Here is a 26,530-nt window from a genome sequence, read left to right on the forward strand (position 1 = left end):
CACCCTAAAGACTCGAGTCCTGAACCCTCACTGACTAAACTGACGCCAGCTGTAAGTGACTGAGTGTGAGAGTCTGAAGGGGCTCCAGATGCTATAATAGGAACGGGACAGCACCTTTTACCTCTTTCATGTTAACTTGGCTACACAATGTTGTCGACACTGGCTGGTCTTGGACTGATAATTTACCGTTCACAAGGTGTCTGAGGGATAAACTCAAAACAGTTGTGCCTGGAAGCCCTCTTTCTGTCTGCATTTGTTTATTTACAGTTCCAATGGCATTCCCTGTATTTGACCCCACAACGCTATGAACTGTTGGTTATTTTCTTAACACAAATTCAGCGTTGATGCTGACTTATTAGGGGGCTTTATGGGCCCACTAAGTGACACTACTTGACAATGGGACAGCCCTCACTGTGCCCCTCACACACTCATCCAGTTCATGTGATGGCGCCTCTAAGTCAGTGAGTCTTTAAGGGATCGGATTGAAATTCAGCCTGTGTCTTGTACTTCTGCAACATGTCTACTTTGTAAATGGCCTGTTGTGTGTGCTACCTCATTGGCTAAATACTACATACCCCTGGGCTTTTTCCATTCATGCTCGTCTTTTATACCAGAGATAGTACAGGCCTTGGCACTGTTTTTTTAATTGAGCTAAATTAAATTAAACCATGAACTAGTCATGAAAGTCAGTGAGTGATGCCTTGTAGGGCATTCAAATACAAATCTCTGTCATTTATCTTGTGGTCTGTAGCCAGATGAGACTATTTCATGGATAAGAGAGGCTATAGTTACCAACTTAGCACTCATAGCTTCATCTAAAACACATTTTTACGTATGCAATCTTTGCTTTGGCCACTATTTAGTAAAATCCCATCACCTCACAAAACTACAAGGTCTCCCAACTTTCCAGTGGGACTTTTATTTTGGTGGTGTTATTCTCCAAAATAAAAGTCCCACAACTTTCCAGTGGACTTTTATTTTGGAGGGAAAACAACAAAACCCCACGAACCGGAAGTTGTAATATTTTGGTCGGAAATCAAAACTAGTCGAGTGCTGCGTTCGAGACAAATCGGAACTCGGATTTTTCCGACCTCCTACTTGAAAAAGTGCAATAACGCCGTCTTAAGTCGGAGCTCCCACTTGACAAAGTCGGAGAAAATAGGTCCGCCATGTTTTTGGTTATTCTGGCGTAATAATACATCCATGGGTGCGTCTCTTTGAACGCTTTGAAGTCGGAACTAGGAATTTTTCAACTCGGGAGATTCAGAGTTCCGAGGTTTCTCGAACGCAGCACCAGTATCGAGTGAAGAGTGAAGAGAAGTCGATGACATCCGGACAGAGAAATGTCCTCATTTTTACCTGCGGTGGCTGAACAACTTTTTCGAGATATCCAGAAATCGTACCAGGAATCATCTCAGAGTAAGGCCGGGATGGTTGAGGGCAGATAAAAGAGACCATTGGGCCCTGGACGGGTTTTAATGTTTAAACAGTTAAGTTAGCATCACCAGCTAACAGTTGGATTTATCAAAACGAGGCAAACTTACTTGTCTTTAGGAGGAAACTTGACATAGTAACTTTAACTTTACCAGGAATTCAACCTTCAACTTCACTTCTCCGTTAAAAAAAACACACAGCTTTTGTTTCTATGCAAAAAGTGACAAAAGAAGTAACGTAGCATTTAGCATAGTTTGTTTCTACTCGGGTGTGTTTCAGTAATGAGGCTCTAGATGGCGCTGTTACAACATTGTTCACGTGAAGACACCTGTAAAGAAGTCAGGGCTTATTCCCAGCAGGTATTTTGACCTGCCATAGTTGGAAGAGCTCGGTGTTATTATAAAGGCAACAATCTGCTCAAGGGTCCCAGTGAGCAGTGAGTGACCCAGAAACAAAGGCAGCTGAATTAAATTCAACCTTCACAGACTTTTCCTTTCTTCCTTTCTTTTATTGAGAAATTAAAAGATACGACCTCTCAATGAGGATAATAATACAGGTGACAAATTAAGTGTAGTATAAACGTGCAAAAACATTTAAGGGATTCATGAGGGAAAGCAAAACAACACCAAACAGTACCAGATAAGGCGTGAAGGATTAGGCATTTTAATTCAACATAAATCGGAGCAGCGATATAATAAAGAAAAGGAATTATAAATTACAGTAACAAAAAACATGCAAAGTCCAGGCTTAATTACTTGTCATATTTGAACCTTCATAGACTTGATTACCTGAGCACCACCTGGGCTGTCAAAAAGGCCTATTATACACACTGTTGACTGGAATGACTCTCTGGGACAATCAAGTAAATCTGACCCACCGTTACCATGAATAAAAAATAAGATTCACCGTTATATTATCAACATGTTCATCATAAATGAGTGATATATCTCACATAATGTACCAACATCTCAAATGAACAGATAGGCTAACATTATAGTCAGTGACAGTGCCGTTGTCCCCGATCATCAGTTTTTGTGGCAGAGCCTTAAATGGAAATATTACGGCACAGAAAAGCCACAATAAAATTCTGTTGTTATTGTCCACCAAGGATCGCCTCAGGTCAAGTCCTAAACCCCAATTTTTCTTGATAACCCACCACAGACTTTTATTACCATTAATCAGTGGTTTTGTTATCTGTACATGGCAAATTTTTTAAAGGCCAAACTGAAAAAAAAAAATACATTCCTATTTTTAAATTTGGCTTCAGGGACAGAGGAACTGCTTTAATGTGTGTACTGCTGGAGCAATGTTGAGGGATTTAACAAAACTGAGGGTTTGGATTCTTGACACAGAGCCACTTAGGCACTTAGACCCAGAGGCCATCTCGACTTTTCTTGCCTGCATACAGAGCCCACGCTTTTGTCCTCAGCCTCTAGCGTGAGACAACAGTGTTTTCTTTAGTATTTATCAGTATCAGCAATAGCATGCATTTTAGTATATATGATTAAATACAAAAGCAACAACTACCATGGTTGTCTGAAGCAGATGGTGTTTGGTTATTCTGTCATATTGTTCACTCTACTTTGTCTGCAGAAGATGGAAAAATTAAAATGTAATTTTTAAATATGTTGAATGCACATTTACATTTTCTTTTTCTTTTTTGCAGTTTCTGATGATCTGCTTATGGCGTAAGTGTCCATTTTTTCATTCCCATTTCCTATTAACTTCCATCACAGATATTTATTTGCAAACCTGCCACCAGTGACAGTAACTTGCAGTCAAGCTCAAATATTTTTGGCTTATGTTATGACACAATCCACAAATGTGTCATTTTTGCCTGTCTGAGTTACGATCTGAGTTAAAAAGAAAAATGTTTGCACATGGCTAAAGTGAATGAGTGGGTGTGAAGTTTTAGAAACCACACTGAGGAACACAAGGGAAGCATTTTTTTTTTACAGTCTGGATTTGCCAGATGACGTAGCACTGAGACACAGTGCTATGATGCTGCTGCTGCTGCTCTTTGTCTCCGCTGCAACATTTCCCAGCATAATGGTCACAGTTAATGGGAGTGAAGTGGTCTTCCCTGTCTGGGTCAACCTGGCCACATCCTGCCTGTTTGTCAGGCCGACTCTGATGTCGGGGCTCTTCACCAGACATTCTGGTAATTCACGAGCAGGCATCATCATCCATTTTTATATTCATCATCTCCCAGTTATAGGAAAATGTCCACAAACCGATCGTAAACAAAATGTAATTACAAACTAACAAACTAATTGATTCAGGCTTTTGTCTTACATTAGCAGATATTTTTCCGGAATCACAGTTTGCATTGAGTATCAATATAATTGTCATTAATGGTGCTTTACTTTATTTTCCTATACTCTCAGTAATATTTTGTATGCCTCAGTCTTTTTTCAGCTTCAGAGGAGGAGGATAAAAGTGTTTTTTGTTGATGTTGATGTTTGCATTTAGATAATATAACAAAAGCTACACAATAACTTTTAATGCATTTTTTCCATATAAAGCATGAATTTTAAATATCATGTTTTGGTGGTGTTATTCTAAAACTAAAAATCTCCACTCTGGATTCATGACTGTCTGAGGATTTAGGCACAGTTGGTGTTTTTTGTATCACCAGTTACAAGACAGTTCAGCAGAGGCTCTGACAGTACATTTCCTTTTAATGACCTGAGTGCAAAAGTACAAAATGTGTTCTCACATTTTCTTCCCCATGTCTTTCAGTCTGAAGTTTGTCTTCGGGCCTTGTGCGTTGCAGGCGTTGGACCTGGTCGACCAGCGCTCGGTCACCAGTTTCTCATCTCCCAGTGGACGCAAAGCTTTCCAGGTGCGTTATGTGTCTCTGTCAGCACTAAAATCAGTAGTCTTGCACAATTTACATCCTGCAAATCAGCTGCATTCTTCCCTGTGAACTCTCAGCAGTCATCCAACTTTAAAGCCCCTTCTCAGTCAAAATTACATCGTAAAAGCCTGATTTTCAAACTTCATTTTCAAAACCTTTCCAACAACACGACAAAAGCTGATGTGACACATTCTGGCAACAATATTTGTAGGACTGTGTGTTTAAAGGTGTGAAAAAAAACTATTGTGGGAAAGTGGAGTCAGACTTTTGGACCTTTTTTTTTTATCCTGTGGTCCATCCAGTTTAAAGTCCTAGCATGGCTCCCACACAGACACACCAGTGTCCAGTAATTACAAGTTACGTAAAGTAAATGCCATTCTTCCATACTATGTAAACTGATGCTGTTCTCAAAGTCAGAAGTTAACCTCCATCGGATGTAGATTTATTTGTGGTGGGAGAACAAGGCCACGGAGGCTGTGGTCATTGTGACCCAAATTTCCTGTAAACGCTTTCAGCGCCCTGCAAAACCACTTTTATGAAAGGAGCTGTAAAATACAATGCAGCTAAATAAAGACTGTGTTTGGACACTTTCAGCTCTGTCATGGTGCCTTCATCGTTTCACCTCATTTCGTGTCAGACTGTTTGACATTTGTGGTCACCCAGAATGTATTGGACATGAATAGTATATTTTCTCTTCACTTCTGGGAAATGCTTTTTTTATATGTTTTCCTGAGAACAATTGTAGTTCAATAGAAGAGACTCATAAGGTCATACGGTCTTTTTTAGATTTAGTACTTTCTACTCTTTTATTTGAAGAAAATGCCAAGTGTCAATGCATCCATTAGCTAAACTGCTTACCTCTGCAGGGTCATTGGATCTATCACAGATCCATCAACACATGTCAACAGATACAGGCAAACAACAAAGTTAGTTTAATTTAGAACAAAAATGAGTTCACCTGCCACCGTACTAACTCATTATTATCTTATTTGTTTTATTTGTTTTAAAAACTCAAGTGTAATGTTTTATGATGGGTTATCAACTGGACTATTTCTGGGTCGGTCAAAGTGACTCCTCTGTGCTAGTTCGAGCCAAGGACTTAAGGCGTTATGATTTCCTGTTGTCCATCAGCACGTCCATCTGTCCCACTCTCCTGAGCACAATATCTGCAGGAACTGCTCAAGACCGTCGCTTCCAATTTGGCAACAGATTTCCATTTGGGCTCGAGGAACTGATTAGATTTTAATGGTCAAAGTTAAAGGTCAAGGTAATGGTGACCTCCAGAAACAGTTTTGGCAATAACTCAAGAATCCATACACAAATTATCATTGAGTTTAACACGAATGTCTAGTGGGACAAGATAATGAGGTGGTGACATTTCTCATACAAAAGGTGAAAGGTGATTCCCTGGAACACTTCTGGCCATTATTCACCACTAACTCAGGAAGGGAAGATGTTTCCTGTAGCCTGGCCGGTTGGCAGAAGGACACGACTGCAAGGTGGTTTGTTTGGCAACAGGTCCCAGTGAATTGTTGTTTCACATAAGTACTTGGATTTTGCACAGATAAAGTTGTGGTATTTAGAAGTATTGTTGGTTCTTGTTACCATTAGACGGCCAAACTGAGCTGATTCACCTTGTTTACAGTCTTAAGTCTTAACTGGCTGAGTGGGATTGATTTTCTCATCAAACTCTAAGCAAGAAAATCAATAAGCACATTACCCAAAATGTCAAACTATACATAAGGAAGCCCCGCGGTAGTTCATTGTCCATCCAGTGCATTTGTGCATCTAGTCTATCAGGTGTTCTGCATGACTTACAGTGCTGTGAAAAAGTATTTGCCCCCTTCCGGATTTCTTACTTTTTCCCATATTTGCCACACTTAAATGAAATCAAACAAATTTTAATATTAGACAAAGATAACCCAAGTAAACATAAAATGCAGTTTTTAAATGATTTAAATTTTTAAGAGGAAAAAAACCTACCTGGCCCTGTGTGAAAAAGTAATTGCCCCACTTGTTTATTCATGAACTAACTATGATAAACCAACATTTCAATTTCACTGTCCACACCCAGGCCTTATCACCGCCAGACCTGTTGAATCAAGAAATTGCAGCTCATCAGGCCAGGCTGTGGACAGTGAAATTGAACTCAGCTTTCACAGTTAGTTCATAATTTAACAAGGGGGGCAATTACTTTGTCTAATATTAAAATTTGTTTGATAATCTTCAACATTTAAGTGTGACAAATATGCAAAGAAGTAAGAAATCCATAAGGCGGCAAATACTTTTTCACAGCATTGTTTATTACAGATCATTTGGCCTTATACACTTGGCTTACAAACTTTTAATAACATACAACATGTATAACATACATTTTTTAATATCACCAGCTACACAGATTTGTCCAAGCTGAATATGACAGTTATTTGTCGTCAGTCTGCAGTTGCAGGCGTCTCTTTTGAGAACAGTAGCATTACATCATGCAGTAAATCACACGCCTTCACGGGGAGGTTTTAGCACATGAACAGCACATTAATAATCACAAAGTATTTCTCTTTCTGTGTGTCATGCATCGTGAAGATTGAGTTCCCATGATCAGGCAGTGTTTAATGTTTTGACAGTCAGGGATAGATTGTGCGAGACTTCAGTTTATCCAGAGTCTGTTCAAAGTGTGTCTCAAAGACGTGGCACAAATATTTAGATTACACCGGACTCTGCCTCTCTTAACTTAAATTCGACAGTAAGTGCTTCAGTGGGCAGCTGGCAAAAACTATTTGAGAAAACTTTAAACAGAACATAGATGAGGATAAAAGATTTAGGTTGTAGGTCATTTTTAAGCAGTGTAAGTTTAAGCAAAGGAGGCTTAAACTCTTCTCTGTGTGTGGACCAAAGATTGAGTTGTGATATTTCTGGTTGGAGGGCTGTTCCTTCTCGCTCAGTGCAGACATAACGTGGGCAGCGTGACAGCACTTACAGTTAGAGTAAAAAGAGCGTCCTCTCAGTGACGACAGTTTGAGGAAAATAAACCCCTCCGCAAGTCGACATCCGCTGGTCGAGCGTCTTCACAAATTTCCAGTAAGGCAGGAAGACGATGGGAGAGCAGTTTTCTTTCATTAGATCATAAAATAGAGCATTAAAAATTAGATTTCATTAATGCTTTCAGGAAGTTGATGAGACTCGTGTTTGGAAATGAACTATATTCTTCGACCTTATGGAGAGTGGAGTTCACTGGAAGAGGTGCTCTGACGCTGGGGAGATGGTGAAATAGATAAATTAATAAATTCCACAATTTTCATCATTTCCTGTTAATATACAGTTTCCATGGAACACGGACGACTTTCTCACGTTGCTGTGGTTGTTTGGACTCGTCTTTCCTCCAAAGGAATGAATAACTCATGAGATCTTGGCATTTCACTGCTTTTTCACCTTATCTCCTTCGTAACGCTCTGTGACCTTTTCAGTGGAGATGGTGTACCAGAGCCCGTGGGGAGTTAGAGGTAGTTAGTGTATTCACATCTGTAATGAAACTCAGCTGTATGAGCATGAACACTGTGGGTGGCAGCACTGAGTCCCTTTGCTCAACAGAACATCAACAACGAGGGTTGCTGTTGAGGACAGTAGTGCTGAAATGATTTGCTGATTAAGTAGTTTGCTGACTGTAGCAGCCGTTTGTCCAAACAAAGCAAAGTTTCAAATCATAAAAATCATAAAAAAGGGCCACTGCTGCACCATGGGTTGTGGTGTCTGGGATGGGGAAAAAAACATGTTTTTTTTTTTTTAACCAGAAAACGAGCAAGCAAAGAACAAAGAAAATTCCATTGTGCCTCTTCGACGGTAAAAAACCATGCACCACCAGGTGCATGCTGGTCCCTTACCGTAACCCTACATACAATATATTCTTAGCTGCCCCTAACGTGCCTAAATGAAACAAAAACACAAACAAGAAAGAACCTAAACTCAAATCAAATCAATCAAATCAAATGAACTTTATTTGTCCCACAAGGGGAAATTTGTCTTGGGCAAGGGAGTTGTAACAGCTGCCTTGTACATGCAATACATATATATACACAGTACATAACATAGACTAAAACAGTAACAAAGGCAAACATATCCAAGAGAAGAGAAAGAAAGAAAGAAAGTGCGGGGTGCAATAAATAGTTTAAAATACTTATAATACAAGTTCAAATAAAAACATAGTAAAAACTAAAAGAAAAAGCAAGGGGTGTTGGTATGAGCCAGCAGGTGGACAGGCAAACCGGAAACAAATAATAGACAGAATACTAGCAGAAATCTTATAATATAAATTGATTCAGAATAATCAAATCTAAATACTAACTAAACTGAATACTAAACTAAACGACACTAAATACTAACAATAAATAAATATTTATTGGTACGGCTTCATGAGATGTGTGGATTTTCTGGGGGGGGGGGGTCAGTTCAGCTTTGGTTTTTGGACTGTTAATGTAACAAAAAAAAATGTTCTTACTACTTTTTTCAACATTTTCTGACATAAATACTGAAATAATTTTGTCCATGATCCAGAGGGAAGAAAAAGTATCGGACAGGAGCATGATCTTTTGATTTGTTTAGTTTGATTTGTCCGATCAGATACCGTTGGCCGTCTGTGAGGTGTGAGGTGGTGAAAGGAGCTGATGATGAGATGTTGATGCAGCACTGATGTGAGTTTCTGTGGCAGCTAAAGACGCCCTCCCTCCAGTTTATTTGATCGTTTCTCCTAGCACAGTGTGAGTCATCAAGCCGTTCTCCCAACTGGGATGGAGAACAAACTCTGTGAGGAATGGACAAAAGCGTTTTCACACTCAAAGGCCGGCAGTTCTCGAATTAAATAAACAGCCAGAGACTTAATGTGTCCAATCAGTTCAGATACAGGGGCGGGGTATCTCAGGGTATTCCCAGAACTTTAAATTTCCCTGTAGCCCTGTTTGTGGTGTGAAACCAGTGGACAGAGGGCTGTCCAAGCTCACGTCCCTCTGGCTCATAATGGCTTCCCGACGACTGTTCCCCAGAGAGCTGGTGTTTCCAGCCAGAGCTTTGGTGAGGCTTTAACTCTCACTGCTCCCTCTGCAGATAACTGAATGGCAGATCTTGATGTATATAGTGTTTGTTGGAAATCTGGATCCTCTCCAGGCACTGGAAGCCTACAGTCTGTGTGTGTGTGTGTGTGTGTGTGTGTGTGTGTGTGTGTCTGTTGATGACATTAGCTGCCAGCTTTGCAGCAGCAGCGTGAACTGCAGCAGAGCCACATAATCTACGATGCCAGCAGACAACAAAAAAGACCCCAGTGTGAGCTGGTTTTCAATAAACTTGGCGCTTTAGAAACCCTAGAGGTCCCTGGCTCCGTCCTCACAGTTTCCCTGCTTTTGTCCCCGTTGCTGCTATGTATGATGCTTTATTCATCTTTACCAAGGTGTTTTAAGTCCATGTAATTGTCTCTGGTGCCTTTTTTTTATAATGAAGTGTCGCAATGAACAAATGAGGTGTTTTTACTTTAGTAGGTCACAGAGAGAGGTAATTTATCGAGGCTGTGGAGAGTAATGGAGCCTGCTCTGCCATGGTGGGGACTGGGAGCATTAGTTTTTGTGAGGTGTCAAGCTAATCCACTGACTTAATGTCCTCATGTGTCATGTGCATGAGGACGAAACTTAAATCACTGTCTATAGCCGGAGTGAGCAGCAGGAGGGGCTGTCAGCCAAGGCCATTAGACATCACACAACATCGCAGGTTGTTTAAAAATGCATCGCGTCAATCTCGTCTCCTACCAAATAAGTAATCTGAAATGATGAGGTTGATGCAGCCTCACCTTCAACTCAACCACTGATCTGTTACTTTTATGAGACATTTAAAAAAGCCAAAGAGTCCAAAGAACGGAGGTAAGTCAGTGTCCAAGAGATGGTCACAGTAGCTGCTGGTGTGGAGACACTGAAGCTGTATTGACACTGGGAAGTATCAGTTGGTAAAATACCGTGACTGGTGTCCTAATGTGTGAACAGTTTGTTTGACTTCACGCATGAAGCAGCTGCAGGGCTCGTCTCCAGATGACATCATCGCTGATCTTGTCTTCTCTGGTGTGATTTAAGGACAAACTCATTCAAACTCTTAGGGAGAATGTAACATTGCTGAATACTCTGTAACAGGGGTGTCCAAAACTGGCCCGCAGAGGGTCCAATCCGGCCCTCAGGAAGAAGTGTGAAAATTACACACACTTCCCGTCCAAAAAAAAGCCACACACACTAATATTTTGTTGGACCGCCTTTAGCTTTGATTATGGCACACATTTGCTGTGGCATCGTTTCGATAAGCTTCTGCAATGTCACAACATTTATTTCCGTCCAGAGTTGCATTCATTTTTCAAAGATTCTCATTTGGGTTAAAGGGATAGTTCAACATTTTGGCAAATTGCCCCAATGCCATAATCCCTATAGTTTTAGGAGTAAATTTGTTTTCTTTAATTGTCGGTGCAAGCTATTTTTAGAACGGCGGAGCAGAGCCGCGAGCTGCTCAGAGCTACGCTACGGAGGCCAATGTAATTTCTTGGTTTCCCCTCATCAAACTCATCAAATACGCAATCCAACAACTCCAAAACGCTCTGGTGGACAAGTTGTGAGCTGCACATTCACCACACTATGAGATAGGGATTATGGCAATGGGCCAATTTTCCAAAATGTTTAACTATCCCTTTAAGGTCTAGACTCTGTTGTCACATTGGACCACATTTCTTCCTTGAAGATGATGGTTCCCCACTATCCTTTCAGTTTTTAATAATGCGCTGGACAGCTCTTAACCCAATTTTAATAGTCTCAGCAATCTCCTTAGATATTTTATTTGCTTGATGCCAATAATTTGACCCTTCTGAAACAGATTAACATCTTCTCCACGACCACAGGATGTGTCTTCTGACGTGGTTTTTTAAGAAATGAGACTACATCAGTTAGGGTTAAATAAGTTGTTGCCATCCGAAACACAATCATCCATGCAGTAATTATCCAATGAGAGGCTCTTACCTATTAAAGCAGAAGTAAGTGATCCGGTCGTTTTCGCTAATGCTGCGTTCCAGGTAGGCTTTTGAAATCGTAAATTACAGCTTCAAGTCACAACTTACGACTTTGTAGCGTTCCAGGCAACCCACTCGTGTTTTTCCGACCTGTTTTACCGGTGAAAGTCACTATAACGGCCACTCGTAACTTCCGACCGGTGAACTCGTACCAGATCGAACTGGTACCACTTCACGGTCGGAAAAATACGAGTTTCCTTGAACGCACCATAACAGTCCTCGTCGCTACGTCACCACATTCACGGCGTTCCTTGGCTGCACACACAGCCCTGCATGCCGTTCTCTCTCCTCATTGGATAAAAACTGTAGGATACGATAAATGTTTTCTCCTCGGCTCAGAGCAGAGCAGAGGGACTGAGAGACCCGTGTTTCAGTCCAAACACTCTATGTAAGTGATTGCTGTCGGAAGATATAACTATTTAAGACTTATATTAACACAAATATATCACTCACTCGCTTTAACTTAGTTAAATTCAAGCGGTGACTTTTTTTTTGGGACGGGCAGTGCAGAAGACAGAAGAGGCATAGAATTGTTGAAACCGCAAATGTTTTTTATCAAGAAATTTCAGGTTGTTCATAATATGTTTTGTAAAAGGATAGTTCATTAACTGTAAACATCTTAATCCTACTGAAACATTTTTATTTAGAAGTTATTATGCTATTATTTTACTGGTCCGGCCCACTTGAGATCAAATTGAGCTGTTTGTGGCCCGTGAACTAAAATGAGTTTGACACCGCTGCTCTATAATGTCAGTGTCAGTCATTTTTAGATTCATGATAAAGAGGAAATGTGTCCACCATGTGCGTTTACTGCTCTGCACGTTGTTGGACTTCTGTGATGTAGTACAGAGTTGAGTTTTTCCTTTATGTCTTTCCACACTTCCACTTGTCTCTCCACGGCTCCACAGCTGCAGCTGGCAACTACTACACACAGCCTGAGCCTAGCGATTGTGTTTGGTTTGGTAAACCTCCTCCCTTATGGAGAAACAACTGATGCTCGTCTCCAGGTTGTCGTTGTATACGTCGCCAAATATTTGAATGTACTTTGCATGAATCTGTTGCAGGTAATGGGAGGCTCCGGACGTTTGTACACTTGCTTTGTGTCCTGTCACTATTGCCCGTGTCCAGCCTTTGCTCACACCGTGCTCCGCAAGAATGAAGGCCTGCTGGTGAGTCACACACACACAAACACACACACTGTGACGCTCATTTTGAGTTGAAAATGGAGCCTCAGTCTGTGTTTGGTGCCACATACATCTCATACATCAAATGCCCGGTCAGATTATTCTTACTCTCTACTTACATGTCTCTACATCTATGTTTTAGATTGTGGTTTCTGAGATTTGTTTAAACTCACCTATCACATCTGCAGTGGTAATAAAAGAATTAAAAAAAAAATACTTGACCATACACATAGTCAAAAACACACATATTTTGCACATGTAGGTGAAATCTGCCCCACAGTCGGTGTCTTGTGGGTCGGGCGTTTGTCCTGGAGAAACCTTTCGCCCAGGAAAAAAGCGAGACCAAGCAGCACACGTCGAAATGTGTGCAGCAGATGTATTGCGGTCTGGTTGTATATCTGTCAGGTCAGCGAGGGGGGCGTGTCCACCCCGGCTGGCTGTTTTTCGCTACATATCTGCGAGCAAACGACCTCAGCAGCAGAGCAGCAGAGAGACTAGTTCTCCCTGGAGGATGCTGCTAAAATCAGTGTGAGAAACAAGAGCAGCAGCAGCAGCAGAGCCAGGAGACTCTCAGAGAGCCAATCAGCACCACTGATATCATCATTCCCCACGAAAGCACAGTAAAGACAAAAAAAGACGAGTATTTAATTCATCAAACTCTCCTGACACGTAAATAGCCACTTTAATAGATTTTAAAGTTTATTTTGTGCTGTTACATGTTTGGAAGCTTAATGGTGGATCAGATTTTATTATAACTCTCTGATCTCTAAGTAAAAACTACGCAGCACTCAAGAGACTCTTGAGTTTGACCATGCAGCCTGTCTGCAGTGCAGCTGGAGCCGCTGCGATCGTCCAGAGGCTCTGCAGAGTCCAACACGAGTGGATAAGACCGGACCAGGTCCACGCTGCAGCTGATAACGGACAAAGACGCTCCCCCGGCCAACAGCAGGCAGCCATGAGCTCATAAACACAGCCGACAGGAGACACTAGTAAACAAACGTCTGTACCTTTGTCCCTCGTCTTGTTGTTTATGTAAAAACGCTGATCCGCAGGCGCCGGTGCAGAGGAAACCTCATTTATAATGCATAGAACAAGGCCCGAGACTGAGGGAGAAAACAAGTCAATGATTAACACGTTCATATTGATAATGATGAGAGGAATGTGTTTAGTGACACATGCATATAAATACACAACAGCAGCAGCAGCAGCAGGGCTACTTCTCATTCAACACACACACACCAGCTACCGGCCTTGGCTTCTCATTCATCACACAAACACACACTCGTGACCCTGTTAATCATGTGTTCTTTACTTTTCATATTTGTAATCCCATGTCCATAATTTAATTAAAAAATTGGAGTTACTCATGGAAGTTGCTTTGAGACAAATAATCTCAGATTGAAAAATTACTCAATGGAAAACTTCCAGCAGGTCAGAACCAAACGGTTTCTTCTTTCCATGGTGTTTACACCAGTTCTTTGAATTTAAATGACTGCGGTGTCGGTGTCATTAGAGCTTCATATCCGTCTCATTAATCACTGTGGTGCCTGTGGTCACGTCATGAATCAGTGTCTGTGTTGTTCTGTTGCAGTGCAAACACATCCTGGCTGCCTACCTCTGTCAGGCCACGGCTGTGACTCAGCAGGAGACGGTGTCTGATCAGCAGATGTCCACGCTGCTCAGTGGGACACCAGCACCCTGACACCCAGGTAACCCCCCCCCACACCACCACCAGCCTGCAGCAGCTGGACCAGCACACCTGGGCCCAGAGGGACATGATGGACCATGATTCAACATGGATATTTCTGGAACTGCACAGAGAGAGAGGCGGGCACATGGCCGTGGGCTCCTGCTCTTTCACATGTACCCCTGAAAGATGCCAGATGTGGCTTTATTTATATTATCTTTTGGAAGAGTTGTTTTTATTTGTTTCCAGGGAAACAACTTCTGTTTACTGAGCGTGCTGATTTTTTTAGGTTATTTTTAACTGATGTCACATCAGTCAGGGAAGTGTTTTTTTTTTTTTTTCCTGAGCAGCTTTTGTAAACATCAAATGTCTCAAATTGAGATTTTCAAAATAAAGACTTTTCTGTAACAATATAAACATTACCTTTATTAACAAAATAATTCACCATACATACAGATTGCATCATGTTAAATAGCAGTATCAGTTTGCAGTTTGTAGTTTTTGAATGAATGAATGAATGAAAGAAAGAAAAGAATGGCCTCTGGAAAAGTTGCACATCAGCTCGACCACAGTGGATGTTTTTCCTGATTAGTAGCGACACTACAGCACACTGACAGATAGCTACTGAGGAATGAAAGGCAGGAATGTTGAACTAGATCAACTTGTTATTGTCCGTCTTAACCTTTTTAAAAATCGCAAAAGAAGGCAATAGTTTGACATCAATCAATAGCTTGTAGAAAGCCGGACACCTACAGTACTTTTTTTTTTTTTTTTAACACATCAGTCAACAAAGACAATAATACAACGTTACAGTGCAGTTACAGTATAGATGTCTCCATTGGAATGTACTAAAACGTTGGCACACTCCTGTATTTTAGCCCTTGAAGTTCGGTCAGAGGTGGTAACACTGGACACAACGGCAAAATGAAGGGAGAGAGTGAAGCGCTCAAACCAAAGGAACACTTGTTAACACCAACACGACATGGTTCGCCATCACCAGTGAAGTACACCAAACAGGAAATAATCTAAAATGTCAGTGCAATGTGTTTTTCGTTTGTGTAGTGATGGCTCTCGGGCGACAAAAAAAAAAAAAAAAAAACTCTCATTTTCTTTACATAAATTACAATACTCTTCTTTGCTCCGATTAAATTTTACCAAACGTCCTTTCGTGGTTCATCACCTGTTAGTTTGAAAAATTCAACAGAAACATTCAAAACAACACTGAACACCCCACCCCCAGAGGAAAAGACACAAAGCAGGTGTTTTTTGTTTTTTCTCTAAATTTGACTCGGTGGAAAAAACATCGGCTGCAGCTGTGCTCCTTCAAACTGCGATGCTGCACCACAGAAAGAAAATGATTTCCTGTGATTGAAATGAGTCGTCAGAGTTGTATATTTTTGTGGTTCTCACCCTTAAATACGCTGCTGCTGTATCAAATGCCTCGGTTGGGTCAGTGACTTGAGCAGCTTTCGGGGGGAGTGACTGTATGAACGGCCAGCTGAGACCAACGTAGAGGGGGGGTGGGTGGGGGGTGTTGTCAGCTGGACTCCTAAGGCGAGTGACATTCATGTACAGCTAACTGAATCAAAGCAATGATGCTTTGTTTTATGTAAGCATGTGTACCAGAAGAAGCATGCATGATGAGGAGTATTTAATATCATAATAATCATCATGATAATTAAATTTTAAGATGGCGTGTCTGCTTATACAGTATATCATCGGTTGGCTCAAAACAAAGCATCAAAAAAAAAAAAAGCTTTGTGGTGAATCAGCACTTCCTGAGCTTTTTTGTGTTAAGTAACATGAAAATGATACACAGCACCACTGCAGGTGTGTTTTTGCTAAACTGCGACTTATTTCCGAATCTGTGCGACCGACTGATTTCTGGTTCCTAGTTTATCTTGGAACCAGTCGTCCTCTGGATCTGGATCTGGATCGCAGCCACAGGTCACCGGATTATTTTGTCAGCCGTGTGTGCGATGAGAAATGATTTTTGGGACTGGAAAAGTTTTTTTCTTCTTCTTCTTTTTGTTTACACTAGCATTTTTCCCCCTTCTAGTTTAGTTATTGGCAATTTTCAATCAGCAGGAGAGTTCCCCGTTTGTGATCTGTTTGTGTCCCTCCGACTGTACAAAGACTGATGCAGCAGCTCGAGCACATTTCTGCTTTACAACGACAGATTGCATCCTTATCTGTCTCCTACTTTGGACACAGACCTAGAAAATACTTCCTCTTATAAATCAGAAAAGAAAGAACAGAGCCTGTGAGGGTCACGAGGATGAATGTGGGATGGAGACTACGTCTATTGTACCTTTCTAGGTCCACACATACAGATCTAGCCACACAAAGTTGTTTTTTTTTCTTTTGTTTTGTCTTTTTGATCTTTACATTCTCAAAGATAAGGTGTTTGTAATAAATAAATAATTAAACACTGGCACTGAATATTGACAATATAAAATAGCAGGGCAAAAAGAAAAGGGAGTGTTTGGAGTTGTAACAGGGTGGATTCTTTTCAGAATGATAAGTTTGGATCCTGTTCACAGTCCTACAAATCCAGTTAGCTTCATCGTGTTTTTTTTTTTTTAAATCAGAAATCCTTCACACAATACAAAAGTTACGTAAGACCGTTTAACATTTCACTGCTCGACCCCTGATTCTTGACACAGTTCATAAATAAAATGTCCACATTCAAGGCGCATCTTAACATCGGCTCACCCTCACATATCATACCCTTGTTCTGTAAACATTAGAAACCTCAGTGGAAATAAAATTCAAGACTGAAACAACAGAGCGGACACAGATAATACTCCTGCTCCTCCTCAGCACGACTCTCTATAGCAGAGGGTCGATGGTCATGTGGATTTGGTCTCTGTTGCGTCTGCTGCCGTTGGAGCTCAGGTACAGCTCCTCCCTGCGGCACAGGAAGTGGCGGGTCAGGATCTTGCGGAAGGTGTTCCTGAAGTCCTGGATGCGGTAGGCGTAGATGATGGGGTTGACCGCCGAGTTGGCGTGAGACAGGATGATGGCCACGTACATGACGACCTCCGGCTTCTCCATCTCCTTGTAAAACAGCGTGAGGCAGTTGAGGATGTGGACGGGCAGCCAGCAGACGGCGAACAGCCCCACGATGATGGAGAGAGACTTCGCCGCCCGGATCTCCTTCTGCAGCAGCCCGTGGTGATGGCTGTCCCCGTTGCCCACGCACTTGAGCTCGATCTGCCTGAGCTGCTTCCTGGCCACGGTGAAGATCTTCAGATAGATGCCCAGCATGATGACCAGCGGCACCAGCACGCACACGAAGAAATTAAAATAGACCATGTAGTACATGTTCACCACGCTCTCAAAGAAGCACTTGAGCCTGCAGCTCCATAACAAGTCCCCTCTGTCGCCGCTCGGCCCCTGCACCAGGCCGGCAGCGTCTGTAGTGTTGTTCGCCCCAGAGCTGCTGCTGCTGTTGGTGCTGCAGGCGAAGTACTTCCTGTTCCAGCCAAAGAAAGGGATGAGGCCGATGACGAAGGAGAGGATCCATAAAATAGCGATGATTTCTCTGGCGGCCTTTCCGGTCATCAACTCCTTGTACCTACAGGAAACACAGCAGGAGGTTACTGTCTTTATCACGTGGACATCAAATACAAGACAACAAATACAGGTGCATCTCAATTAGAATATCATGGAAAAGTTTCTGAATGTCAGTAATTCAATTCAAAAAGTGAAACTAATACATTATATAGATCCATTACACACAGAATGAAGCATTTCATGTCTTTATTACTTAATTTCTTTTCATTGTAATTATTATGGCTTTATAGACCTAAAATTCAGTATCTATCTATTAAAGAAAAAAGCATTTTTAATATGGAAATGTTGGCCTTCTGCAAAGTATGTTCATCTATATGAATTCGTTTGACCTGAACTACTAGAAATGTATTGAGATGTATCTGTGCAACATGATACAACAGTGAGTGCATGTGAAGCTTCATCCTCATTGGGTTTTTTTTCTGTTCATTTTATAAACAATTTCCTCTACAAATATTTCCCCATCTATCATCATGAGTTTGAATTATGCGCTGGAGAAGCTCCAGAAAGAATATTCATCTTTTATTTTGCTGCATAAAAGGTGAGCAGCTGTTGGGTTCTGACACTCAGCTCATATTACTTCTCTATACTGCACCAGGATGCACATTGGACTAACAAAGAGGACTCAGTCAGACAGTCAGGATAACTGATGATGAAGTGTTGTCATGAAAGATCACCATTTTCTTTTTGTAAACCAAACAGCAGCAGCAGCTTGTGGTCACGAAAGTCAAGCAAAAAAAAAAAAATCAATAAATAAAAGCTGCAAAACTGATTTTGACAATGATTGATTGGACTCATTAGGCAGCCATGCGCCCTGTGGTGTTGTATTTGATTAAGTAATTGAAATTTTACTGCCGATGCTTTCATATGTTTGGCTTATTTATGGGATGGATCTTCTTACCCAACCCTCAGCTTATTAAAGACGCATTATTCAGACACTCACAGTGTGTTTGGAAAATATTTGTGAACAAGGTTATGCTACCAAAAAACGAGTTTTCATCAGAAAAACTGTCTAAAAATGGAGATTATTTTATTCTGTGGCTGCTACTACCTAGAAGTGGATGCTGGTTTTCATTTTATCATCTTGTGTTTGTCAAAAAGTGACTAACACAAGCAACAAATGACTGAGGTGACGATCAGACCAGACTTGTCGATGATTTAATGCAGAAAACTAAGAAGTAGTTCACATGATTTTCTTGTTTGACTCCCTCGGTCCACTCCTAAAAATGTCCTCCTTCCACCCCATATTGCTCTAAGTTGTGTGTTTCTGTCTGTTCAGCTGGTGAACATGTATGATAGTTTGTCTCGTGATGAACCCGCCGTGATGTCGGAGCTTCAGACGAGACAGTGAAAGCACCACAGGTGGAACTGTTTTCAGTGTCTGAGCCCTAAAAATCCTAAAAACGCATGAACCTCGGATGACTTTGTGTGGACTTTTAATCATCTCAGTGCATCTTCTCAACTCCCGCTGACATGTGGACCCGAGGGGAGGAGGATGTACGTGCTGTGTGACCATGGTAACGACACCCTCGGTTCAATTAAAAACAGTAACACAGCTTGTAAACACAACAAATAAAAGATAAACAAAGCTACATATAGCTACAGGCAGGTACGACTCACCCACATTACTTTCCAAGTCAAGTCAAGACTTTGTTACTGTTACTGTGGTCTAAGTACAACAGACAGGCCTGCTGCTCCACCTCTACACACATTATCAGCTACAAAATGAAAACATGAGTCAAACTACTGTATCTCTGGCCGCATCACACACATAAACACATCCTGCTCTGCTTCAATTCATTCACTGGAGGTGCGGGGGATGCTTCAACAGTCTGTGCATTAGATTCATTTACTGTTAGTGGGACTTTCACAAACCACAGCACCAGAGCGTGAAGCCGTGAAAATGAAAGAAGCCGTGACACTGGCAGTTATTTTTGTTCTCACTTTTCATCGCTTCGTGCTGCGAACGTTTTTGCAATGATTTTTATGTGTTTCCTTCCTTTACTGCAGCGGTGGCAGCGGCGACAGTGTGTCGAGATGCTGGGCAGATTCTCACAAGTGTCGTCGTCCTGACTGTCCCCATCAGATCAACAGCGCTCGAAGCTACATGAGCTGTTTCCTCAAAGTAATTCAGGCCCAGCGACCGCATGGTAATGACTCATACAGATGTTGACAAGCATGCAAGCGCACACATCCACTGACACACACACACACAGACACACAAACACACACACACACAAACAGTGCATTCGTCTGACCTCCACTGCTGCATGTTCCATGATCACAATAGAAGTTGATGTGTAAGTTTTTCAGTCACATTTTGTAATAGTAATCAAGACACAAGTTAACAATAGAATAATTATGAGTAAATTACTTTTAAAAATAATTTAAATACATTCATCTGTTGTGATATTTACAAACAATTTGAATTCTGCTATCATATTTTAGAAATGATAAATAATCTGTATCTATGATTAATATGTTTACACATCATTTCATCACTGGACACTGATTTATAAATGGATAGTAAAACATGCTGCAAAGTGCAAACATGTTCAATCAAATCAAAGAGTTATTGTTGACTGTAATCTCGCCAATAACTGTTTTAATAATCTATAGTTGTGGTGAAATGATCCAGTGTGAATTACTTCTTGTTTTTTATGTTTTGCTTTGCTTTTATAATGTTTCTGCTCTGATTTTTTAGTTTCTTTTTTTTTTTTTTTTTTTGCTTTTATAATGTTTCTGTTTTGATGTTTTTTCTTATTGTACATACAATTCTGTTGGACCCCAGGAAGAATAGCTGTGGTTTTGCTGTAGCTAATGGGGATCTTAATGAACTAAACTAAACTAAACTTCTGAGGATGTGAGTGTTGCTGAAAAGTGCTGACCTACATTTTAAGCCTGTGTAAATAGTGATGTATAGACAGTGATCCTTTATAAACTTTACTCTGCTACTGAGTCGCCCACTCTCATCACGTCTCTACCTAACCAACATCTACCTGAGCAGCTCTGCATGTTTCACTTCACTGTATCGCTGCCCCGCTCTCACATCCTTTAACAACAGACAGTGGAGAGAGGAGGACGCCGGTCTCCTCAGACACAGACACAGACAGAGATCATCGGTGGGACACAAATAGCCCGTGACTAAGATAAATTGAGGAACCGGTTGTGCCACATCAAGAAGAAACATCCAGCTCATACAGAAAATGAAGTAAACACATTTGTCAATAAACCATGAAGTGATGAAAAAGTTCCTTTATGAACCAGCAACGATCCTCCAGAGAGCGTGAGCTACTGCAACAGCATCACTGAGATGTGTTTTGATGATAAGCGCCGTGTGGCTGCTGCTGTGGCTACACGGGATGAAACCGTAAACCATTGGTGTCGGTCTCATCATCTGTAATAAACATAACAACAGTGTCGCCGTTAGAAAGGAGGCGAGCGATGAGAAGAGAGTGAAGCCACACGGTGAGGAAGTGGGTTCAAACTGCAGATAATCACCGGCTCCGACTCAAAGGGAAGCAGACAGGAAGTTTGTGCCATCACCGAGTCCTTGTTTCGCACATCGAGAACTTTCCAGTAAAATGAAAGTTGTGTGTTAGCAAATCAACGCGGTTTCGTCCTGAGTGGCTTCAGATTGTGAAACCAGCTCTATGTTCAAATAATCACAAACAATCTAGGGCTGTTCGATTTTGCCCAAAAATAAAATCTCGGTTTTCTTCTCTGAAAAATCAATTTCCGATTATGATTACGATTTTTTTTGTTAAATGACAAACTATTTTGTGTGCTGTTTGTGTCTTTTTAAATGGACCTAATGGACCTCACTGGTCTTAGCAAAACGCCGACATGCTTGTTTACAGTGTGTGGGGAGAGCAGTGGGAGAGCGTGATGGGAGGAAGGAGGCAGCAGCCATTACGATTCAGCGCAGCCCAGATTCATGAACGGGGGCTTACCGTAATTAGGCTACCCTAGTTATAGTAAAAAATCGACTTTTACGATTTCAAAAAATCGATTTTTACAATTCCAAATAATCGGGATTACGATTTTAAATTGATTAATCGAACAGCCCTAAAACAATCTGTTCAATTATTCATGAGTGGCGTGCGAGCTCAGGGCCTCCGTCCTGCAAACGCTGCTCCGGGGGGAGACGGCAGGTCGACCCAGGGGTCATGAATAATACAGCACTCTGCCCACAGAGAGGGAAGGAGGGGAGGAGGGGGAGTGACCTGCACACCTCCTCATGTTCCCTCACCCTCCACCTGGTTCTCTACCTCCTCCTCCCTCTAACTAGTACAGCACGCTGCAGAGGCCGATTTCCACAGGGTCCATCTCCTGCTCATCCCCCCCACTCTCTCTCTCTCTCTCTCTCTCACTCTCTCCCTCTCTTCTCTCTCTTTTCTCTCTCTCCTCTCTCTGTCATGAGCTCTGGCCTGAATGGATTAGCTCTGGCATGACGACAGCACGCTGGCATCTATCTTTGTTTTGCTTTCTTCTCCTGCTCCATTCTCCATACATCCCTTCTCTCCTCTGTGCCGCTCTGCTTCCGCCCGGGGGCTGCCGACCTCTGCCAGCAGGCCACCAACACACACACACACACACACACACACACACACACACACACACACACACACACACACACACACACACACACACACACACACACATACACATACACACACACACACACACACACCGTCTGCTTAAAGATCCGGCAGTGTCCGGCAGCTCAGCTACAAACACAATCAAACATGTGCCGGTTCACACTGACAACACAAGGGGATTTTATACTTGACTCAGGCCTCTCTCTATGTGTGTGTGTGTGTGTGTGTGTGTGTGTGTGTGTGTGTGTCTATGCAAACAGAGCCGTGTGGCATTTGCATCACATAATGTATCTATGAGAATCTCTCAGCGCAACTTCACAGAGACAAGTTGAGGATAAAAACCATGTAAACGCATATTTGGATATGTAAAGCTGTCGTGCTCCAATTAGAGTTGGAGCTGTTTTTGACCGATACAATCTGTGAGTGTGTTTAGTTTCATGGACAAAAAGCAACTCACTTTCCCAGAGTGCAACAGTTTATTGCTGTGGAATTTAGTCAGTATCAATAATAATGATAAAGATAATAATCTTCATTTTTACAGCACTTTTTCTTAACAAAGTGCTTTACATAAACAAACTTTTATATTTCACCCTGTGTAGCACCCCCACCATACCAAGACTAAACAACACCACACGTCGGTCAGATCTACATCAGATTTATATCATGATCCACACAGGAGAAGACAGGAAAATATGGATATAATCTGAGTTTTTTCATGGGAGAATAAACAGACTAAGGTGAAAACAAAACTTTACTGACAGAGATGATAAAAGCTACAGATGCAAAAAGAACAGGACAACATTTTAAATCTGGACGGCCTTCTTTCTATCTATCTATCTCTCTCAGGAAACACAGTTCAGCTCAGTGTCACTGTGACAATATGAGCCACGACCTGCAGCCAACAATCAATGTGGGTTTTTTTATAACACGTCAGCTCCTCCGTTTCAGGACAAACTGTGAGTAAATGAACAAACGTACAATCAACAGTTTGTGGTTTTACAGGGAGTTAAATGGTACGGCTGACGTATCCCTGGGAAAATCACATCCTCCACCTCTTACACCCACTGAGAAATAACTCCATAACAACACCATGATAACTCACTATAACACCAGAGCCTGTGGAATTTATATTGTGCGTTTTTTTTCTTTAAAACAGTCAATAGATAACAAACCAAAAGCGAGTGAGAGGTCTGAGGACTCTGATCCAGGCTCCTGTCTTCTTGTTTCCTGTGTTTATAATGACAGCTTCACATTAATAGACAGATATGAAGCTGTGGTTGATTCTTTCCTCTAACTCTCAAGAAAAAAAAACAGATCCGTGTTTTGTTTTTTTTATACCAAAAATACTTCCACATTTTGTCAAAATGGAAAACCCACACACACACACATCATAAATCACACAACAACACTGACTCTTAGTCCTAAAAGCTTTCGCTCCAAACAGGAAGCGACGCACATTGTTGTGAACCAGTGTCAACCTTGTTAACCCGACATCTCGCTGCACCTAATTGTCCCTAATCGTCTCCACAGCTGATCCCAGGTCAATTCAGGGCTCTGGAGGATGATGAGGATGAAGATGATACAACGGACCTCCTCCTGCTCTGTCTTGTGATTTCCTTTCAGTTTGATATAATACGGATCAACTCACACACACACATGTGAGCTGAAACAAAGACAGGAAGACGCTTCAACTGCCCGTTAAAATGATGGAGCTGAAATGTGCTGAATCAGCAGCCTGGGGCGAGGTGATGCCCACTTCCCCGACCGCAGCGCCGCTGGTGTGGGTGGGGACAGTCCTTAAAGGTTATTCGACAGCAAACGGAGGGACGGAGGGGACTTTAAACAGCCGGAGGGTCTTTTTTTTGTTCTGAGAAATGCTAACAGGCAGGACGGGGGCTTGAGGGGAGCGTTGAGTGGGTGTGCGGCTTCTCACGGGGTTTCAAACATCTGGCTCTGGCCTTTCACTTCTTCTAAAGCACATCTGTGAAAACACTTTTATCTGAGAGACATGCTCGATCCCAAAGGACAGAAGATCTGGCTCAACACACACACACATAGCTGCATGTAATCTGACCTCAACACACACACACACACACTGATCTTATTATCGCTTGTGTCCATGTGTGTTTTGGTGGTGGGTGTTGGGCTTTCAGAAACCAGAAAATATTCTTGTAACGAGAGGTTTTACAGGCAGTTAAAGTCAGTGTGAGGTGCATTCAAGGTTCGCTTTCCGTCTGTGGGTCAAAAATAGAAGCACAAATTGAGATGTTTTTTTTTACAAGCCACTTGTTTGGTGGCAGCAAAACCTTCACCAGGGACGAGTGTCAAAGTGTCCTTTCTTGCCAGTGTTTGAGTGTAATGGAAATGACAGCACATCACAGCTAAACAGCCCCTCAGCACCACCAGCTCCCGTAAACACATCCCACAATGTTCCCTGCACTAGAAGTCGTCTCCTTTAAATAAAATAAACTGTCAAGCTCACATCACCATCACCTGGAGGAGAAACAACAACAACAACAACAACACACAAACACAATTCCCCACTTATAATAGAGCTGGAGTTCAATTAGTGGAAATATCAAGCAGCAGCAGCAGCAGCACCGTGGCCTTTTTGTGTTTCACTTAGAGCCCAGTTGACTGCTGCTTCAACGCTCAGCGGCTCTCTGTGGCCGTCAGGATCAATGCAAGTGACACTCAGTGGCCAGGTATTGATCCGACGTGTCAGCCTGAGCTGCAGGAGGCGTCAAGATGAAAAGCCCACAGCTCGCTGAGTACCAACAGTCAGCTGCTTATCTACTGAGGAAAATCATCTCAGAACGACTCCTGTGCCAAATCACAGTCACAGATTTCTTGGGTTTGGAAAACGGACGCTGTTAGTGAACCGAGGTTATAAAACAGACACTTCAAAGTGTTAATTAAGTCTGTGTCCAACTCTGGTTTAAATAATGTTAAGGGAGGTATTAAGTGATTATAATTCCAAGTTTAGATATTAACCCTGCTATTTATACAGCAGGCAGTAATCTCCACAGAAAACTCATTCATGAGCTCACAGAGCCAGTACTGATCTCCCAGCTCCTCCATTTGATTATGTCTCAATGGGAATACATGACAACACCAAGAGGGAATTAATGGGGAGCTTTTCTATGATGATGTAATGAAAGGAAGTTGGTTTTATTTAATCTTATTTAGAACACAAAGCAAAACCTTTTGGGTCTGAAGTCACAGTCTTGTTCTGAAACCAGCTGAATTCACTTTGTTGGTTTAGAAGAAAACAGAAAGGAGAGGCAGTGGCTGAGGTTTCACTACTCTCTCTTTCCCCTCGACTTCACAGCATCTTCACGGGCTGAGAATTCATTTCACACCAGAGATCAAATGAACACTCACCTTAGAGGGATTTTAACAGCCAGATATCTGTCAATAGCGATGGCGAGGAGACTGAAGATGGAGCTCTGTGTCAGTACCAAGACGAAACAGGCCAGGAAGAGGCACCCATAGAAGTCCAGGCTGATGCCGATGCTGATGGTTATGGCGAAGGGGATGGCGAGGCAACCGACCAGAATATCAGCCACAGCCAGAGACACCAGAAAGTAGTTAGTGGCGTTCTTCAGAGTGGTGTTGATGGCGACAGCCCAGCAAACCAGCACGTTGCCGGATATGGAGAGAACAGCAATAACCACTTCTATCACGATGTACAACGTATTCATCTCAGCAAAGTGTGTTCAAGGACTAAAACCTGCAGACGGTGGCCTCCCCCCACACACAACACTGTTTTCTAGTCCCACAGGAGCAAAGAAGTCTTTCTGCTATAATCCAGGAATATTCCACAAGTGTGAGCTGCACCTCCAGCCATCTGCGGGAAACACACACATTTACTTCACAGAAGAAAAAAAACCACACAAACACAAACACAACCAGCGCTGTTCAGCATCACAAAGTTGACAGGAGTCGGTAATAGCTGCGCAATTACGCACAAGTTTTGCAGAGTAAAACAGAAAGTCAGTTCGCTCACCTTAATGAACCTGCACATCGTCCGTGGATGCTTTCACAGCGACCGTGACCGAACTGTGGAGCATTTCAGCGGCATCCGTGGATCTCGAGCGCAGTTACAGAGTC

The 26,530-nt window shown here is 42.0% G+C and overlaps 2 protein-coding genes across 2 annotated transcripts; one reads left to right on the forward strand and one right to left on the reverse strand.

Annotated features, from left to right (window-relative positions):
- The first annotated feature begins 1,311 nt into the window (after positions 1-1,311).
- zswim7 (zinc finger, SWIM-type containing 7) lies at positions 1,312-14,380 on the forward strand. The gene is made up of 5 exons (XM_083987301.1): positions 1,312-1,419; positions 3,101-3,122; positions 4,177-4,279; positions 12,434-12,538; positions 14,145-14,380. The coding sequence occupies exons 1-5, from the start codon at positions 1,344-1,346 to the stop codon at positions 14,253-14,255; spliced, it is 417 nt and encodes a 138-aa protein (XP_083843427.1). The 5' UTR covers positions 1,312-1,343; the 3' UTR covers positions 14,256-14,380.
- Positions 14,381-16,175: 1,795 nt separating this feature from the next.
- Positions 16,176-26,530, reverse strand: adora2b (adenosine A2b receptor). The gene is made up of 3 exons (XM_083987401.1): positions 26,427-26,530; positions 25,802-26,267; positions 16,176-17,820 (listed from the first exon to the last, which is right to left on the reverse strand). Exons 2-3 carry the CDS (start codon positions 26,119-26,121, stop codon positions 17,073-17,075), a joined length of 1,068 nt encoding a protein of 355 aa, XP_083843527.1. The 5' UTR covers positions 26,122-26,267; positions 26,427-26,530; the 3' UTR covers positions 16,176-17,072.

Source organism: Trachurus trachurus, assembly GCF_905171665.1.
Source record: "Trachurus trachurus genome assembly, chromosome: 14".
In the NCBI taxonomy this organism is placed as follows: domain Eukaryota; kingdom Metazoa; phylum Chordata; class Actinopteri; order Carangiformes; family Carangidae; genus Trachurus; species Trachurus trachurus.